The sequence below is a fragment of the Caenorhabditis remanei genome, chromosome III, assembly GCF_010183535.1.
Source record: "Caenorhabditis remanei strain PX506 chromosome III, whole genome shotgun sequence".
Lineage (NCBI taxonomy): Eukaryota > Metazoa > Nematoda > Chromadorea > Rhabditida > Rhabditidae > Caenorhabditis > Caenorhabditis remanei.
Genome location: NC_071330.1, coordinates 17,027,633 through 17,047,911, shown reverse-complemented (window position 1 = coordinate 17,047,911; position 20,279 = coordinate 17,027,633). Strand labels below are relative to the sequence as shown.

The following is a 20,279-nucleotide window of genomic DNA, read 5'->3' as shown; positions in this document are numbered from 1 at the left end:
TTGAATGGTAATATTATAATTCTCCCCCCCCCCCCAAAAAAAATCACCGATAAAACAATAAATCTAGTGATACAGTTTGACATATTTATTCTCTCTCTTGGTTATTGCGTAAAAAAACGAGAGTTCACCATTTGATCGCCTTCAACTTCTTTTCCTCCAGAAGTGCTTTCGCCTCGTCGACGTATTCTTGATCGATTACCGTGTCGACCTCGTTGGTGGCCACCTGAAACACGGCGGAAAATTTATGACCTTTTGAGCTAAAAATCTTGAAAAATTGTCAAACTAGAGCAAAGTTATACTATATTTGAACATTTTCAATAACTACAGATGTCGGATTATAAAAAAACCGCTAACTGAAATCTCATTTTTGAAATCAGCTCAACAAGACATTTTTAGGACTATACCGTCAAAAGTTCACAAAAGTCATCGTAACTTGGTACGTTCTGCTCCATTCAAAATATCAGTTAGATATTTGAAACCATCTCGCCAAGAGCTTTCAAAAAAGTCTAATCATGCCTAGGTTCTGAAAATTTTGCTAAATTTGCTAAATTTGGGTCCTGCCACGAAATCCACCGGGGTACTGCAGGGGATTAAAGCGAAGGTATTTTTATAGAAAGTTCAACTCAATTCCGTTCGTTTAATTCAAAAATTAGTGAAAAATAGCGAAAATTTAAAAAGTTATCGATTTTCGAAACTTTTCGAAAATCTGAAATTCACAAAAAGCGCTATGACTCGGTTGAATTGAGTCTGAAACGGAAAACTCTTAAATTTCTGAAATCAGCTTGTCTAGATGCTTCAAATGAGTATAATCATGCCTATGATCTGAAATTTTTGAAAAATGCGACCGTTTTGGGTCAAAAATCAAAGTTGTCCGTACATGTGGCATGATTATACTCATTTGAAGCGTCTTATCGCGCAGATTGAAAAAATCGATATTTGATGGATCCTGCAGCGGTCTCATCAGAGATATGGTACTTCCCTACTCTACCTTCATCAACCACTTCTTCGCCTTGACCAAATTTCCCATCGCCAAGAACGTTTTCCCAATGAAAAGCTGATTCTCGGCGGCACCCTGCATGAGCTGATCCGCTTTCAGCAAATCATCCAACGCATTCTGATACGAGACGTCCGGAATTTGTCCGATCATTTTGGCGGCACAACGTTCGACGAATGACATCGAGGCGACCTGAAAACCTTCTGATTTTTGACTTGTTTTCACTTTTTTGCAGTTCGTCGGGTACTTGAGAATAATTTCAGAAAGCTCAGAAAAAGAAAAAAAGTCACGAAAAAAAGAGAAGAGTCCCACGGTTTTTGACCTTAAAGGGGAATGTAAGTGCAAGTTTTTTTGGTTCTTAGAAGGACATCCGGACACACAGACACACAGACAGCCCTACCGTATAACAGAACCGTCCTCTCATATGACACAGATCAAAGTCTGGATCACACATAGCAATCGCTTCATCGAGATATGCCTTGAACTTGAATCCATAATCCACCTTCTTTTTCATAGAACTCTCCTCGGCAAGACGTCCGCAAGTGGAGCACAGAGTCTTCGCACAGTCCAAGTCTGTTGGATCCATCACGTGGCCTTGGCGGGCTTTTTTGAAGGCTGGAAATGGGGGGATAACTTATAAAGTGAATAAGAGAAAAAGTGATCCTAGAAAATGTCGTGCGCAGAAAAAGTACAAGTACTCGACTATACAGGGATAGAGCTACAGTACTACCGTGCAAAAATATACGAAAAAAAAGACAGCTCAAAGATCGCTACTTTGTCAATACGTAACTTGCTAGGGAGTGCTCGTACAAAAAAGTGGTCAACTACAAAAATGAAGGGCTACCTTTGTTCTGTATGGTTAAAACATATTTGACTTTGTGGGACAAACAAGTGATACCGTAACACCCTCTCAAAGTTGGAAATTTTCCACTGAAAGAAGTCAAAGTTCGTATATTTTTGCACAGTACTGTATGACATTGCAGACTCGAACGGTCCTCGACTGGAAATGCACCAGCTCACTAGAAATACGCCAAGCTATAATAACTCCATCAGGGCAGTGGAATTGCAAGTCCGTCAAGAGACTGAAACTGGGAGCTCAACGATGCTTCAGGAGACCGAAAGGCTTCAGAAAGTCTACCAAACGGGATGTGCGTTAGGAAACAGAGAACGCGTGGAGACACCAGAAACCTGATAATCAAAGAATTGACACATTCCTGGTGTCTTGACGCAATTCTGATTATTAGCTCATTTACCCTTTAGTACCGGTCAAAAGTTTGTAAACTTTAACCGTTTTCAGCTGAAATTGCCCATCTTTGAGAGTGTGTCATGGTAATATTGATTGTCCCATCAAGTACATTTTTACTGTTTTATATAGATTAAACATAGCGCTTCATTTTTGTAGTTGACAACTTTTTTGTACGGACACCGAATAGAGACTTATGGTCATTTTAAGACCACATCACTATTTGACACTAAAATGGGTCGATTTGAGACAGAAAATACTTTGTCGATACGTAACTCTTTAGGGAGTGTCCGTACAAAAAAGTTGTCAACTACAAAAATGAAGCTCTACGCTTGATCAGTACGCCCCAATTTACTTGATGGGACAATCAGTAGTACCATGACACTAATTTCTAGTTTTTTTTCTTGGCGCTACTCCAGTGACTCACTTACCATTCTCCAACATCTCGATGCGTTTGTCTTTCATCGTCTGATAATTACTCAACATATACAGATACTCGGCGTGACGTCTCAACACTCCGACACGATGCTCGGCGGGCACATGATCCAACTCCATCGTCTCAATTTTCTCCAGTGCTTGCCTCAGCGATTGCGCGGAGAAATCACCCGAAATCTCGTCGAGGTCGTTGAAAAAGTCCTGGAATTTATGGGTTTTGAAAATGCAAATGTGCTCTATTGCACTCTAAGCACTCACCTGTGGAACTTCACTTTTGCTGCTCATCCTATTGTATCTACCGTGAGAACGAAGGAAATAATTGAAAATTTGGAAAACGAAAACCACCACGTGGAGAAAAAAGTGGGCGTGGCTTATTGACCCTTAGCCTTATAAACGTAAACAGTTCAAAATTATATTAATTTTTTTACGTAAAAAATTAATATTTCTAGACGTACCTTTGACCAATGTGGGCGGAGTTACCCTTGTCTATTCAATGCGTGAAAACTGTTTTTGATCTATCGGAATTGGCGGAAAGGAGAGAGTGTGGGGATTGAGCAGAAATAGAGAAATAGGGAAGAGAGATCAATACATTTCCTTTCTTTTAAAATTTAATAGCTTTCTTTCATTTTTGGCCTTTTTTGCTTTTTTGGTGTAATTGTCATAGATTAGGAAAATATAGGTTAGGGAATTCGCCTAGAATGAGAAAAGCGCGGATTTTCAGATTTTTCCTTTTCTTTAGTGTGAAAACTTATAGCCTAGCTAGAAACTTATTATTTTTGAAAAGTGCATCAAATTCTCTATTTTTTGAGCTAAAAACCTTTAAAAATTGTCAATTTTGGGCAAGTTATGATATTTCTGAATATTTTCAATAACTTCAGATGTCATTTGACTTATAAAAAGCCGCCAATTCCGATCATATAAAAACTTTAATATCATTTTTAGAATCAGCTTAAGAATACCTTTAGTATAATACTTCCAAACCGAGCCAAAACAGGTTGACACAGGTTTCGCGGGTTTTTGAGCTAAAAATCAGAAAAAAACTAGTGAAAAATAAAAAATTACGGAGTTTCAAAAATTTTCGTAACTTTCCAGTTTTATTTTTATTTTGGTATATTTTTCACCACATAACGTTGAGTTTCAAGCCATCTGTATTTTCTTTAAAAAGCGACTTCTTCTAAACTCGATCTTACTAGTATTTTAATTTTTCTTTTTCCCATTTTCCCCCATATTCTCGCCCTGGAGTCCTAACCATCGTATTTCTGCAGACACCTCCACAAAATGAGTGTATTAAACATCACCCCGCACCAAAAGAATATTCTCGGAAGTCTAATCGCATCCGGCTTGTCGAATCAGCAGATAATTTATCAGTTCTACATGATCCGACAGAATATGTACCGCTTTCAACCGTACCAGCAAATTGGCGGAGACACTCAGGTACTGTAGAGACATTCTGACAGTTTAAAAATTGAAAATACATTGAAATTTCAGAAATCTTCCGAATTCCCGTCATCTGATAGCCAAGGACCCTCAAATGAACCCTTGCACATGTCATATGGATCTCAAGGATCTCAGGTATACACTAGACTCTGGATCATCATAATTAGAGATTTCTGGATTTCAGAGATCTTCAGAATCGCCTCAAGGGTCTCAAAGATGGGCGTCACCTGGAGCGCATGTGGCAGAGTCTCAGGTGCCTCCGACCGGACATCAAGGATTTCATGATAGAGCAAATTACTGGGGATCCGGAGGAGCTCTGAGAGCTGGAACATCTGGACCTCAATATACGGGAGCCACTGGATCTCAAGGCCCCCTTGGACCCTCAAACGGACCGACCGGAGCCGTTGGATCTCAACGGTACTATGGGTACCCCTTTCCTTTCGGATCGTATCCATATATGGCATATGGAGTAGCAGCTGGAGGTCAAGGATGCCCTGGACCCCAATCTACCGGACTCAACCCAGCAGGGTCTTCTGGATTCCAGGGATCTCAAAATATGTCATCTGGGTCTCCTGGACTTCAGAATTTCTCCGGACCCCCAGATGCGCCTACTCAAACACCGGGATCTTTTGGATCTAAGTGGTCTTATGGATCTCAAAATATGTCATCCGGGTCTCAGGTATCCGACCGTAAACTTTAGAATTCACACCTCCTCGATTTCAGAATTTCTCCGGATCACCGTATGCACCGATTGGGACTCAGTTCCCTCCTGGATCAACATCGGGACCTCAGAGCTCATCAGAATTTCCAGAGCCATCTGGATCCTCTAACGGAGCCGCTGAATCTCAACAATCTCAACGCTACTATGGGTTCCCCTTTCTATATGCGTCGTATCCATTCATGGTATATGCACCTGTTGGAAGTCAAGGATATTTTGGACCACAATCTTACGGGACCCCTCCTACGTCTTCTGGATCCCACGGACCTACACGACCGCAGCGGAAAGCTCCAAAGACAACGGTAGTGGTCTATAAAAGACGGCTATACGACAATAGATATGACCCAAGGGAGCTCGCGAAGTTGATGGATATTGACTCAGCTACCCTTCGTCAACAAATAAAGGAGTGGACGCAGGAGAGAGGAATAACGCAGAAAAAGATAGCTGATGACCTAGGTGTCTGCTCCTCCACAATATCAAGGTACCTTGGCAACAAGGGTTACGTGAGCGCCATTCTAGAGCAGTCGATACTGGTGTGGTTCTTGCAGTATCGTGACGCGTGGAATCGTGTCAAGCATGCGAGAGGACAGATGGTAAGTTGGGATCTCATTGGTTCTTTAAATCACTAATCCTCATCTATTCCAGTTGCGGATCCCATACAATCGACCGACACCTCTCGCCATTTGTGCAGCCAACCCATAGAGATTGCATCCCAATAATAAGTAGATTAATTAAATGTTAATAAAAGATTTTGAAAATAACCTTGGTGCCGACACTGAAAAAGAACGCGGGGAATCTCAGTAGATACTGTAACCGACTCATTGACAGATGGCGATAAGAAAATCTGAGCATAGAAGACATAAATTTTAATTAATTTATTATGAACTGTTAAACCTAAAAAATGATACAATGAAGTAACAGAGTAAGAAATGACATGATAGGTACATAATAAAAAAAACAATAATATTGGAGATATCATTACAAGTAGTTTCCATGAATCCTAGCAATATGTAGATTCCTCCTATCCACCTTGGCAGCAGTCAACACCTCTTGGACCCCATGGTCATACTGTACCAGACACCTTCCCATGTATCCCGTGAGAAGACTCACATCTGGATACAACTTGAAAGCGGTCTCAAGCCTATAGAGGTTTCCAGCCTCATGTGTGATCACGAACCGGTGGAACATCCGGTCCACCGGTCTCCGCATGTGGATGAGCAGGGAATTCTCCTTCGACCGTCTCTCGTCCGTGATGAGCAGCTGTTCCGCGTGGACGATCGTATTCTTGATATACGTCGCCACGATGTGCTCCTTCGTTGGCCAGTCCTCTGAAAATGGGGTCGATTAAGATCTAGAATACATAAAGAAAACTCTAAGAACTGAACAAGCTACAGAGTTTCGAAACTTTTCGAAAATTCGAAAATTCATTTTGTCACAAAAAGTGTGAAACTTAACTTTTCAGTTTTAGCTTGTTCAGGCGGTTCAGAAAAGTATAATCATGACGGGGGTTTGCAGCAATTTCAAGGGTCCCACTGGGTTACTGTAGTTTTCGTGGTGGGACCCAACGTGATCGGATTACAGGCATGATTATACTTTTCTGAAAGCTCTCGACGTGCTGAATTTGAATATCATATTCCTAACTTCTTAAATTCATAATTCCTTCCCAATTTCGATTTCCCCTACAACGCCGACATCCCGCTCATAATCATAACTCACCAATTTCCTTTATTTCAAACTTGAAGTCCTTTTCGTGCTTCTCCAAAATATGCCGCACGGTTCCCTCTCGAATGACCACCTAAAATGTATTGGTTTGAGAATTCTAATTTTAAGATCGAAATAATGAAAACTCACCAAAATTCCTGCGATCAGGAATTGGACCAGAGCTAACGGCTGCTCCATCGGCCCGAATCCTGCTCTTCCACGGTTTGGATGGGTTGGTGGTGGGGTGTTCACCCACATCTGCTCCTCGGCTTGGCTAGCGGTGGCGTTGAAGGCCATGATGAATGTATATATCTGAAAATTGGGAGAAAAGTGTAAGGGAAATGAAACGAACAAAAAGACTTAATAAAAACCAAGAAAAAATGCTGTTAAGTTTTTTTTAAAGAAAAGATATCAACAGACAGTAAAGCGTATCACATTTAACATAATTTAACCTAAATTTTTGCCAAATTTCAAAAAAAAAATGAAATTAACTGAGATACCGCTGGCTTATTGTTGGAAGTATCGTCATATAGTGAGAAAAACTCAAAATCGAAAAAAAGTTGTAAAATTTTTTTTGAGACGAAATACCTACAAACGGTAAAGTCTAACAGATTTAACATATTTCAATCTGTATTTGCGTCAAATTTAAAAGAAAATGATATCAAATTAACTGAGATACTGCAATTGACATGTTGAAATACGAAGATCGTCAGGCTTAAAATGAAAACAATGCTATAACTTTTTTTCTAAAAGCGATATCGACAAACGGTAAAATGGTTCAGATGTAACATCATTTAATCTGTATTTGTGCTAAATTTAAGAAAAAATAATCACAAATTAACGGAGTAATCAAAGTTTAACTTTATCGAAAATGTAGACCGTCATTCTCAAATTTAAAAAAAAAGTTATTAATTTTTTTCTAGAAGAGATATCGACAAACGATAAAGTGCATCAGATTCAAAATAACTTAATCTCTATGTGTAATAAAATTCAAAAAATCACCATCACCTTTCGCTAAAAGACTACCTTAAAGGAAAATGAGAAACTAAAACGCATTCAGAAGGACTCGCACTACCTATAAACACCTACTGTAATCGTCTTCACATTGAGACGGAGAGCACTGTTCTCACGAGGTCCTACTTGGTACATACTGTAATCGTGGGAATGATCTGAGACGCTCTATCTTGGAACATATTGTAAATATCTGTGAAAATGACAGATGGCTTTGAGATTTTATAAATTTTTTATTAGCAACTTGAAAAAAGTACAAAAATACAAAGTATGGTACAAAACTAGTAATAGGACAAATCATAGAATATGATAAATTAGTAACGAAAACATGATAACATATGACATACAATGGAGATTAGAAATAGACAAAGGAAAAAGTACAAAAAATTAAAAAATAACAAAAAAAGTAGGAAAAGAAGTATTACTGTACACAAACAAGTTCTTGGTGTGAGACATATGAAATTTTCATGGGAACAAGGTAAATGGGTTGAAGAGGGACAGGGTATACCATAGGTTGCTGTTGCTGCATCGGACGACCATGTATATTCCAGTAGTGCCCGCTGTCCGCCACGCTCCCTCTCGTAAAGACTCCCATCATCCCAGGCCAGTAGTCAACCACTGCTTGACTTCCACATTGCACCCATGTCCCGGAGAAGGACTCCTCATCAAACCGCTTCTTGTAACCGGTGCTTATCCGGTAGCAATTGTCCTCTTCATAGGCCAGTGGGAAGCAGTGATGCATCTTGTCCTGTGGCCTTCTGAAGTACATCATGATCGAGTCAGCACGTGTACTCCTCGCAACTGAGAGGAAGACTTGAGAGGACGTGCTGATGATCTCTTGGATGTACTTCGACACTTTGTACTCGATCATCGGTGGGTAAGCTGAAATTTGGAAATAGGGGACTTTAAATAGATAAGAACTTACTTTCTCCATCGATCGCGAAATCGAAATCCTTACTGTGCTTCTCCAAAATGTGGTCTACCGTACCTTCCCGGATTCGCACACGAATCGCGGCTACGGGAAACTCACACACCACTTTCTTTTGTCTCTTGGTGCCATATTGGGCTGTTGGAGGGACCATGTTGTGCTGGAAGGCCATTGTGGACGGTATAGAGCTGAAAATTGATAGTTTTTTTGAGTAAGTTCCATCACAAAGGTGACAAAATGATAAGGCTAAGAGTAACTTGAATTTGCTGATGAAGATTTTCAAATAATGTCAGGAAAACCAACTTTTTTGAGATTAAAAAGTATTTTCTGGGCCTACATAAGCTTAAATCTTGCTCTTAATGAGAAAAAAGGCTGAGTAAAGTCAGATAGCAAAATAATTAACTTTAATGATTCAAACCATTCTGGACAGATGGACACTCAGAAACACATAAGCCCCGCCCCTACAGGTCTTTAGGAATAGACTACTGCCATATGTCCGACATTACTCCGTGGTAGACAGTCGTTCTCTTCTTTCCCCTTTTTCTCATTCTACTAATCATACGTCCCCTCTAGATCATATCAAAAACAACTCATTAAAAGCTCGAGTCATAAATGAACTAAAGTGAAACTTTGAAAAATTTTGAAAAATGGGACCGTTTTTGGTTAAAAATCCAAGTTGTCCGAAATATGGCATGATTATACTTTTCTGAACCGTCTTATTGCGCTGATTTAGAAAATCAATGTTTTATGGATCCTGTCAGAACTTGAGTGAAATAAATTCAGAACTTTCATATGAGATTCTCTAGTTTTCGTTTTCTAGTAGTTTTTGTTTTGTTTTTCGTTTCTTGAAAAGTTACTTTTTCCTGACCCCTATTATTTATTCCTACTGCGGTACTTCAAGTAAATAATCGGTGTCTTTATCCAATGTAAACATGTAAACATGCCTATTAATTCACACATTTTCTCTTTCGGTATATTGTCTGGGACATTTTTCGGCTCAATAGGCAAAGAATGGTCCCAACCGCAAAGAATGGTCCCAACTCAAAATTTTAAAGTTTTTCAGCAAAACTAATTTTCACGCGCCTTTTTACCTAGGTTTAGGAAGGGCCCGTGGCCACCTGACACAAAAATTTTTTTTGGGGGATTCCGAATCGTGTGCTGAAAGAGGGACAAAGCTTACACAATGAGTGTGATTCTTGTGAGGGACCACTTTTCACTATTCTCTTAGGCTTAGGTTTCTTGGAAATTCGAAAAAAAAATTGACAAATTAATAGTTTTTGTCAATTTTTTTTCCCAAATTTCTAAGAAACCTAATCCTAAGAAAAAGGTTAAGTAACACAAAAGTTCTCTCCCACGTCTTCAGCCTCACACCTTCAGCCAAAAATCAGCCAAAGAATTTGAAAATTTGAGTCAATTTTGAGGGACCATTCTTTGCGGTTGAGACCATTCAGTTCTGAAATTTGTGACACCCAAAAATTTTGGGACCATTCTTTGCCTATTGAGCCCATTTTTCTTCACATAATACCATCTGCCAGTTGATCTCCTTGAGGAATCACACCGGTCACTGCCAGTAGGCTTCGCCCTGCACACATCTGCTAGTTGACCAGTACTCAGTCATTCTCCCCTCATTCCTTCCTATAAGGAGGTCTTTCTTATTTCTCCCTGTTTATTCTATTGTTTTGTCTCCCACAACACGTTATCTCATTAAAATTTTTTGGAGACTCAAAAAATGATTAATTTTTCTAAAATTAGGATATTTTCTATGTTATTAATTAAATTATTATCAAAACTCCCAAAAACGGAAGATTTTCTCTGTGTTATTGACATCCCCCACCATTCTTTTCTGTGTCGGAACCGCAGAGCTTTAAGTAGTGACCTTTAGGTATGTACACATATATTTCAAAATCATCATCATCATCATTTACAACTGATCAACCTAAATTTGATCTCGTCATTCTTTAATTTCATTTCTTATCAGTTAGCAGAAAATTCCGTTTCCCTCTCCACCTAAATGGCAGCCCCTCACTGATACTTTGATACTCTCCTCCGGTTTTTGCAACCTATTTAAAGACACACATTTTCCAATTTCCTTATCAGTCGTCTTCATCATGCATAGTTTGATTTTCTCGTTTTCACTATTGGCTCTTTTTTCTAACGGTCTATTGGCAGCGGTAGTATGTCCTGGAGAAGAAAAGCTGGATCCCAGTGGAAGATAGTGAGTTTGAAGCTTTAAAGCTGCAGTAACCCAGAAACTGTTCAATTTTTTTTCCAGCTGCTACGTGGTGCACAAAGGCGCCCTGTCATTCCACGATGCTGAAAAAGCTTGCTACGACTACGGTGGCTATCACCTGGCAACCGTCCCCACCATGATTGATAACCGCTTTTTGTACAGTAAGAGATTTTTTCACTTTATATTTTCCAAAATATTTTCTAGACCTCTCCAGCCACTCGAACGTCTTCGCCAACTATTTCTGGCTCGGGCTCACTGATATGACAGCAGACGGCACGTGGCAATGGATTGATGGAAGTGATCTGAATTTTGTGAATTGGGCGCCAGACTCTACCCAAGGTTACTGTGGAGCCATGAGGGAGTCAGACGGGCGGTGGCAAGCACAAGATTGTGCGAAGGCTTACCCATTCTTCTGCTATGGAGTGGCACAGGGTGCACCAACGGTGCCAACGATCCGTAAGTAGTTTTTATAAGCTTGGCACAGTTCTTACCCCTTTAGGGATGGCTGTTTTTCTCTGATTCTTTTAATTTTGCACGCAATTTTCATTAGGTTCGGTAGAGCGCGGTTGTATCACGTGTGTCGTGTTAATCCAGCATTCTTCCAGCACCAAAAACAACGACACGCCCCGCCAGAAAAGAGGAGAACATGATCAAATTTATGGCGGACTCCGAGTCAATTGGTGACCCGAATACCGATCCGAATGCACTCAATTTCTATAACATGGAACGAGAATTTATCCGAGCTGTGACAGATTCTCTGTTTGCTAACCCATCGTCTAATGGAAACGTGTGCACGTTCTATATGAGTGTCTCGTTTTATGGATACAGTAAGTTTTATGGATACAGTTTATTAAAACGGCGAAGGAATTCAGCGAAATACGACCAACAATTCGATCATAGCGCCGCTTGGAGTCAACGACAATTTGATAATTTGTTAGCAGGGAATGTGTGGGATGATGGACACACTGATTTGGCTTATAATATTACGGAGTGAGTTTTTTTATATCTGAAAAAAGCTGATATGGGTTGCGACTTATATCATTGGAACGCCGAGAAAATCCTTATTTCAAATATATATTCAGTTTTTGCCCAGGGTTTTGGTATTTTGACTTCGTTTTTCTCGAATACCAGGCCTCGAGGGGAAAAAGTGAATCAATATTTGAAATCAGCGTTTTCTCAGCTTTCCAATGATATATGTCACGACTCATATCTCTACGGGCTCACGGGATGTAATGTTAACGAAACGTCTGGCGCGTCTTGGACGCGTTTCTAGATATCAAAATCTGAGTTTAACTATGTAAGCTTATTCAGTAGTCGGTCTGTCTCACAAAAATCTAGGAATTTTTCAAATTTTTAATTGTTTTGAAGGTCATAACGCCTGCAAGTCATGGTTTAGTAAATTAGGTTGCTCACTAACACTAACCAAGCTGAAACTTACACGACATTTGAAGAGTATAGAGATTCGGTATCGCCTGATTGTGCGACGAATTTTGTTGTGTATGGGTTGGAAAGAGCAAAAATAGCACATAATTTTTGTAGTTGACCGTTTTATTGTAGGAATACTATTTTAAAAGTCACAGGATGTCAAAGTGAAAAGCTCCAAAATTTCGCCAACTTGCGCTGAAATTAGTCGGTTTCAGGAATACATTACTTTGACAACCTATAACTTTCAAGATCCGTGCCCCTACAAAAAATAGTCAACTACAAAAAAATGTGATATTTTTGTTCTATCGAGCCCATCAGGTTTGGTCGGAGAAAAATTTTCGGAGAATCGGAGAATCGAAATTTTCTCCGAAAAAAAAAGTCGGAGAATCGGATATCCGACTTTTTCTCCGAAAAAAAAACTCGGAGAATCGGATATCCGAAATTTTCTCCGACTTTTTTTCTCGGAGAATCGGAGAATTTCGGATAATTTCGGAGAATCCAAAAATGTTCCCAAAAATGCTTCTGAAACGTATTTTCTGTTGCGTTTTTCAGAATTCACCTTTCTAAAACATGTTTAATCATCATTCAAAGCTTTTGCCAGTGAAAATACAACAAAAACAGGGTTTTGAGTGTCGTCGTCTCCGGTATTCTCCGAAATTCTCCGACTTTTTTTTCCGAGAATCGGAGAATTTCGGAGAATTTCTCCGAAATGAAAAGTCGGAGAATTATCCGACGGATAATTTCTCCGAAATGAAAAGTCGGAGATTTATCCGACGGATAATTTCTCCGAAAAAAAAAGTCGGAGAATTATCCGTCGGAGAAATTCTCCGAAAAAAGTCGGAGAATCGGATTATCCGATTCTCCGACTCCGACCAAGCCTGGAGCCCATACAAAATAAAAGTTGTAAGACAATCACGTGATAACGAAATACACTGTCAAAGTTGGTGCGTTTCCACTAAAACATCCAAAGTTGATAACCTTCTGAGCGGTACTGTAACACCCTTTCAACTCATATATAATATATAATTTCAGCGCCATCACCGGAGCCCAACGATTCCAATGGTCGCCATCAATGGATGACATTGGGTACACGACTCTTGTCTTCCTAACAGCACGGAAAGATTTCACAAATGTTCCATCTCTATTCAACCCATTCCCAAAGTTTGATGAAGTTGTCGTGGTTTCCTTGAATGGCGCTCAAATGCCCGGAATCCCAGACGGTGTTCAAAATGTGCCTGTCTCTAACAAGTTCACCAATGTAGACATCAATAATTTGGTTAGTGCGTTGAAATGTCATTAACAATATGTTTTTAATCAAATAAATTCATTCTATGAGATCATAAAATATAGCGAGAGACAGGAGGAAAAAGGTACAAAAGAAAAAGAAGATGAGCAACCCGTCAAATTCCAAAAAAACTGACAAAAATACATACAAAAATGATATTAAAACCGGGAGAAAATAATAAATCTAAATCACATGGCTATTCGACGAGGTGGCAGTTGTCATTGTAGTCCCCGAGGACGATGACGTGGAGGGGATTACTGTAGTTGTTGTGATCTCAATGGGTGTTGGGAGACTCTCCTTTCGAATTGTGGCTGCCGAACGGGTGATTGACGCGGAGCGGGATTTTACCTGGAATAAAAAAATTTACACTTAAAAAGTTAAAGATTTTCGAAATATTTCGAAAAAAGTTTTGTCGCAAAAACGACCACAGAATCGCTGCAGAACCCATAAAACATTAATTTTTGAAATCAGCACAACATGACGGTTCAAATGAGTATAATCATGTCATATTTCGGATAACTTTGATTTTTGACCCAAACGGTCCCATTTTTCAAAAATTTCAGAACATAGCCATGATTATACTCATTTGAAGCGTTTTGATGAGCTGATTCCAGAAATTTAAAAAATTTGGTTTTTAGTCTAAATCCAACCGAGTTATAGCACATTTTGTAATTTTCAGATTTTCGAAAATTCACGAAATTCCAAAAATTCCCAAAATTTTAAGAACAAATGGCCTGGAAACTACAAAATTTGAGTTTTCCACATCTTTAGCTTCAAAATGAGCCCCATATAGACTTGACTTTGAATTTTGAGGGGAGTGCGACACGGTCGCGTCGCGTGTTTGGGCCAAAATCGGGATGTGGGCAATATTGAACTCATTTTGAATCTTATAACCTCAAAAACCAAATTTTTTAGTTTTGTTGACTCCGATAACTCCTGGGTGAGTTAGAGTTTCGGTATTTTTAAAGAAAATTTGGGGTATTTTGGGTGCCGAACCAACAGTACCCAGAAACCATTTTTTACGCAGATTTCAAATTTTTAATCAATTTTTCGATATTTCTTACCTGAACCAAGTTAACAATCTGTCCTGGCAACGAGGTCTGTGGTCTCTGAGCGGCCGTTGAAATCTCATGCAAACTGGCACGATGCTCTCTCGCATTTCTCGCCGATCGGAAATTGTTGGCGATTGAAGTTTGAGGACGGCACTGATCGGAAGAATTCAAGTTGGATCTCGATGACATTGGCATCACGAATGACTTTGCATTCGACGCGTTCAACACTAGCTGTGGAGGTACGGACGGTGTGGAGAAGCCGAATGTCTCTGTATGCTCTGAATGGTCGAATGAGAATCCTTGAGAGTCTGAAGATTCTGAATGCACTTCTGGAGACATCGCGTCGTCTGGAGAGTGAACATGATCGTGATCATCTCGGTCACCGAGTTCTAAACGAATCGTGAAGTCGTCTGGAATCATTCCTCGGGTGTTGGCTGGGAGTTGGATGTCGTTTCGGATCTCGTTCCAGTATCCAAAATGTTTCAGAATGTCGTTTTTGCACATTGGACACGTACGATGCTCCAGGAGCCATGGGTCGATACATGATTTGTGGTAGATATGTCTGGAATTATTCTGGTTAGGGTCTTGCCACGAAATTTCCAGTTATCCGGTTTAAAGGCTCATAAGAACGTCTCAGAACTGATCCCCTTTAATAGGATCTTGTCACAAAAACTATAGTAATCAAGCTTAAAGGCGCATAGACCCTACTTTGGTTTTGAAGCTCAACTATTTTCGAAAACTTTCGAAAATCTTTAACTTTTTGGATTTTCACTCGATTCTGTTGGTTTTACATCCAAAACAACTGGAATTGTTCAAATTTTGTTATAAAAAATATTAACTAGGTTTGGTGTGGCGCATTTTTAAGGTCTATGAGCCTTTAAACGAGCCTACTGTAGTTTTCCTTCCTTCAAACTCACTTGCAAGGCAATAACCGAATAACATCCTGCAATTGATACGGATCCAAACACACTGCACAATCCGACTGCAGCTCCTGATTCATTCCAGGTGTAATAGTCATCGTCGGTATTCTGGTCAACGCTTTTCTCGCCGCGTTGAATAATCTGAAAATTATTTTAAAAATTGTTAAAATTGTGGGAAAAAACCAAAAATAATAGAAAAATGTTCCAACCTATACCTTCTCTGAAGTCGATCCTTGGCATGGGCATAGCGGAACCTTTGAACATAATAAAAAACAAGCCAAGCTAAGGAAATAACCATCAAAATAATAAATGAGATAGACACAAATAGGACGGACGTTTTGGAAAACGAGCGGAGCGCATCGGTTGACGTCTCCTCGTTGGCCATCGAGTTCTGGAATAAGACATGTTTGGGGAAACGCGTCGGAGGTGCGACAGCCAGGTTGCCTACTAACTCGAGGGGAGGAGGAATAAAGAATTCTGAGAAAGTGAGGAGACTGAATTTTTTCTGGGGAGGGGGCGATTAGATTGACGGGTTCGAATAGGGAATTAGGTGTGGCTCCTGCTTGATTCATCTAATTTCTGAGAAATTTTCAGTTCCTTGTCTAGGAAATTTTCAGACGTTCCTATGAGACACCTGTCATAGTCTACGTTTGGTGTCTGGGGAAAAGACCGTCTTAGTCGTATCCAATAAAGATAAAACTAAGCCTAACACACTTTTACGAGCTTTAACTCGCTTTAAAATGAATATTATGAGCTGAAAATTATACCAAAATGTAAATCTCCGCGAGTTCTGCCTTTTTGAAGATTTTGGATGTAATACCAACAAAATCGCGTAAAAATTGGAAAAGTTACAGATTTTCGAAAATTTTCGAGGCTCAAAACTAAAGGAACCCAGTCAGAATCGCAATGAGATTCAGGAGTCTTTTATTGTTGAAATCAGCGTGTCAAGCCCTTTTAAATGAGTATAATCATGCCTATGCTCTGAAAATTTTGAAAAATGCGACCGTTTTGGGTTGAAAATCAAAGTTGCCCCGAAATATGGCATGATTATACTCATTCGAACCGTCTTGTTGCTCTGATTTCAGAAATCAATGTTTCATGGGTCCTGCAGTGATCCTGTCAGTGATATGGTAGTTTTAATGAAAAAATACGATTTTTAAAATTCAGAAAAAATGCTCTAAAAATTGGTTTTGGGATTGTTTGAAATAAACGTCTATGAAACAAATTTCCCCCTTTAATATGGTGCATCTGCCCGAAATACTTCCTTCTTTTATTCATTTTTTTCCAATTCCAGAACTAAAAAACTTATTTTCCGGTAAAAAAACACCTTTAAAAACTCAAAAAAACTAACTTTAATCCTCATAATCTTCATTTTGAAAAATTTGAGCACTCAATTAGGCTCCGCCTCTTTACTCACCCCTTGCACATTCTCCACATTGCACTGTTTCCCCGACTCCCTGATGTTAGCCACCGGCGAATTCACGTGGAACCATGAGACCTTTAAAACATTAAAATATTTCGAATTTCCAGACATTCCAGAACCCTCTTACCCTGCTATTCGGCGCCCTCTCATCGGCTACAATAAGGATATTTTTGGGTGCCGACTCGACACGAGCCCTGCAATTCTCGAGGCACTTCTTACAGAAGTACACACGCTGCGCGTCGTCGAATTTCGTCGATTCAGCACACAAATCCGTGTAGGCTGGAAGGAAAGTGTGCACACCGTCTTTTTGTGTGAAAATGAGATCGGTTTGGAGTTGGCCGGTGACCTCGTCTGCATCCACACATTGCAGTTTTACCTGAATATTCTGAATTTTATATTTAAAATTTCTATATTCAAATAAATAATTATTCCATTCAAAGAACTCACATTTGCGTAGAGGGCGTCAACGCTGGACTGCAGGAATCGCATCAAAAAAATGGTGACGAGGAGGAGTGGATGTTGATGGTAGTGCATGAGGCCGCCCGCGCCCTGGAAACAATATATAAGCGTCAAAGGTGCGCCAGATAACTTCAAGACATCAAATAAAAGAGAGGATAATTAAAATTGCTCTCCAGCTTCCCATCTCTCAAAGATCAACGATGTTTGGTTTTTTTTCAAAACGAAGAGGAGGAGGCTAAGCGTCTTTGGATGAGAAACGAGGGATAAAAAAAAGAAAAAATTAAAGATTAAGGAAAAGCTAGGGGGAGATAACGATCAAAAGTGTGACTTGACTATAGCCAGATGGGATAGACGTTGACGTATTCTGGGGGAGATTGAATTTCAGGTCAAAGTTTTTAAGGCGGACTTCAGAATACCAAATGTTCGGCTAAAGTGGAGCTGAGAGGGATCTTTGTGAAAAATATTCAGAAACTGGAACACGAATTGTCAAGTAGTTAGAAATGAAGCGTTGAGACAGTAAGAAAGTAAAAATTCCGGTTATGATAGAGAACGTGTCATTCAAGAAAAAGAAACACATTGAGTTCCCCTCAAAGAGTTCCGACGACAGCTGTATGGAATTATTTTAATTTGAAAAATTGGGTTTGATAGAACGGCTGGAATGGATTAATCAAATTTTAATTGACAGAATGGCTGGAAAGATTTTTTATTAAAAAAATTTAGCTGCAACAAGCTGTGCTGACTATAAAGCGGGTGAAAAAATTAGTAATGAGACATAACAAGAATTTTCAAATTCCCCAGGTTGAATTTCAGAAATTGAAAGTTTAGAGATATTTATGAAACTTTTGAATAGTTTACCGCTAAAAGGTCTAATGATAGTAGAAAAATAAACAAAAAGTTACATAGGAAAGTCTCAAGTTGCATCGATTTATTAAATGTCAAAAAAATTACAATTCCCTCAAAATGCTGAAAATGAGCTTAAAGTTTCATGTTTCATGTTCTGACAAAATAAATGTTTTAACTTGAAAATTTATAAAATGTCAAAAAGTTAAAATTCCAAATTCCTGACTGGTGAACTCTCGCAATTACAATAAAAAAGGTTCAAATTCTAATCGGACAGTAAAAACTATAAATCCGGATTTATTTCCTCAGAAATGAATTTTAAAAAAGTTTGCTTAAAAATATATAAATGTTTGCTTCTTTAATCCAATTTTTCTCCCAGATAACGACCTCATGACCCCAAAACCCCCACTGTCTTTAAACTAATCCTCCATAAGGCCCCCAAAACGTACCCAAAAGGTTCAAAAACCTCTTCAAAAAGATAGTCAGCAGCGACAGAGAGGAGGTTCTGGTCCATAAACTAGAACCCATAAACTAGGAGCCCATAAAAATTGTCGAAAACGAGAAAACGAACATATGTTCCCCATCGGAGCTGCTCGAGGGAAGAGCACAGAAAAAAAACGACGAGGAGTCTTCTTGAAAAGTCGTGTCTTGTCGGGCATATAAGGGGAAATGGACGGGGACAGCAAAAAAAAGGGGGGAGAAGAGAGAGAGAGAGGGAGAGGGTCCCCCTTATTCTCTCCGTCTCTCCATTCCCCACACTCTCTCACTCTCTCTTTGGCTGGCGTACCGTTAAAGCTATCTGAGCAATCCCCTTGAAACACGCAGCTCTCTCTCTCCCTCTCTCTAGTCTCTGGTCCCTTTTAACCCCCCGAGGGGGGGGGGGTTAGAAAAGAAATGTGGAGAGATGGAGAGACTCAAAGAAACGAAGGGGGACCTCTCAGCTTAGTGTCCTATTGATTTGACACATGGGAGGGGGAAGAGGGAGCAGAATGCTTAGGATGCACCCGAGGGCACCCCGGGTACACATCCTTTTACACATGAACCTAATTTTGTGCCAGACTAGAGACGGAATTCGAGTTTTTTACGGAAAGGAGGAATGTGAGATAGTAAAAAAGGCTCAAGGCGCGCCAGACAACTCGAAAGTCTTCTTAGTCAGTTCTTAACCGATTTTTGTCGAAAATATAAAGAAAAAACTGCAAAAACAGACTAAATTTACCCATAAACGACTTCAGACACAAAATCTCTAACTAGGGACACCCCGAAAGAGGAATAAGACAACTCGAAAGTCTTTTTGGCATATCTTGTCAGTTCTCACCCATTTTTTGTCAAAAATACACAAAAAAAAACAGCAAAAACAGATTAAATCTACATGTAAAGCATCTCAGTCATTTCTTAACCAATTTTTGGCCAAAAATGGACATAAAAAAACAGGAAAAACTGTCTGAAATAGTCTAACCCCCGTTAGGAACGCCCGTGTCTACAATTTAAACTCAAAATCAGCCGGTTTGAAGAATTTTGCTTAAGTTTCTGCTAAATTTAGTACTTAAAACGGTTATTTTATGCTATTTTTTTTTGGAAAACGAACAAAAACTTTCTAAGTAGGCTCCGCTATCGCGCCAACGACACGCCAGACTGATTAGGAACAGGCAGGATTATGACAGGAGGAGATTATCCTTACTGATCTCAAATCCGGGATTCGCATAAAAAAGGGGGGAATAATCCTCAAGTGTTCGCCTACTGACGTCTCCAGAAGAAAGAAAAGTGTATAGCAATAAAAAAAAGAAATATTTTATTTTCTGGTTTAGGAGGAGTTTCTAGGCAACCCGATGGCTTGTAGGGTTCGGGGAAAAACGGAAATTGAAATTTTGAGCCCTCCGAAAAACAAAAAATAGCATCTCTAACTCAATTTCCTGTCATATTATATAGATTCTCAAGGGAAATTTATTGACGTCAAACAATTCCAGATGACCACTACAAATTTCAGAACAGCTCTCTGAATTCCGTATTTTCCAGAGCAAAGAAAATGTACATAATCTGAATCATGAGTCAAGTACAACATGAGTTAATGCAAAGGATGACGTCGTTTTGATATAATTCATTATTTCCGGTTACGGAGAGAAATAGATTCGCATTATGGAGAAGAGAGAAATATTTCTAAGAAATAAATGGAGAAGGAAA

The 20,279-nt window shown here is 39.4% G+C and overlaps 5 protein-coding genes across 5 annotated transcripts; 2 read left to right on the top strand and 3 right to left on the bottom strand.

Annotated features, from left to right (window-relative positions):
- Positions 1-124: 124 nt before the first annotated feature.
- Positions 125-2,957, bottom strand: GCK72_011766 (uncharacterized protein; the record flags this gene model as incomplete). The annotated part of the gene is made up of 5 exons (XM_053728662.1): positions 125-223; positions 989-1,186; positions 1,395-1,609; positions 2,669-2,873; positions 2,931-2,957. The coding sequence occupies 5 exons, from the start codon at positions 2,955-2,957 to the stop codon at positions 125-127; spliced, it is 744 nt and encodes a 247-aa protein (XP_053588239.1).
- A 993-nt stretch (positions 2,958-3,950) lies between these two features.
- On the top strand, positions 3,951-5,529 carry GCK72_011765 (uncharacterized protein; the record flags this gene model as incomplete). Its single annotated transcript, XM_053728661.1, has 5 exons — positions 3,951-4,106; positions 4,161-4,244; positions 4,294-4,788; positions 4,833-5,420; positions 5,473-5,529. 5 exons carry the CDS (start codon positions 3,951-3,953, stop codon positions 5,527-5,529), a joined length of 1,380 nt encoding a protein of 459 aa, XP_053588238.1.
- A 276-nt stretch (positions 5,530-5,805) lies between these two features.
- GCK72_011764 (uncharacterized protein) lies at positions 5,806-8,639 on the bottom strand (the record flags this gene model as incomplete). Its single annotated transcript, XM_003100779.2, has 5 exons — positions 5,806-6,155; positions 6,544-6,622; positions 6,679-6,840; positions 8,048-8,421; positions 8,465-8,639. The coding sequence occupies 5 exons, from the start codon at positions 8,637-8,639 to the stop codon at positions 5,806-5,808; spliced, it is 1,140 nt and encodes a 379-aa protein (XP_003100827.2).
- A 1,936-nt stretch (positions 8,640-10,575) lies between these two features.
- GCK72_011763 (uncharacterized protein) lies at positions 10,576-13,422 on the top strand (the record flags this gene model as incomplete). Its single annotated transcript, XM_053728660.1, has 6 exons — positions 10,576-10,682; positions 10,740-10,858; positions 10,902-11,153; positions 11,303-11,524; positions 11,570-11,687; positions 13,155-13,422. 6 exons carry the CDS (start codon positions 10,576-10,578, stop codon positions 13,420-13,422), a joined length of 1,086 nt encoding a protein of 361 aa, XP_053588237.1.
- Positions 13,423-13,590: 168 nt separating this feature from the next.
- GCK72_011762 (uncharacterized protein) lies at positions 13,591-17,336 on the bottom strand (the record flags this gene model as incomplete). The annotated part of the gene is made up of 7 exons (XM_003100808.2): positions 13,591-13,755; positions 14,472-15,021; positions 15,377-15,520; positions 15,595-15,770; positions 16,797-16,877; positions 16,930-17,178; positions 17,250-17,336. 7 exons carry the CDS (start codon positions 17,334-17,336, stop codon positions 13,591-13,593), a joined length of 1,452 nt encoding a protein of 483 aa, XP_003100856.1.
- Positions 17,337-20,279: the final 2,943 nt, after the last annotated feature.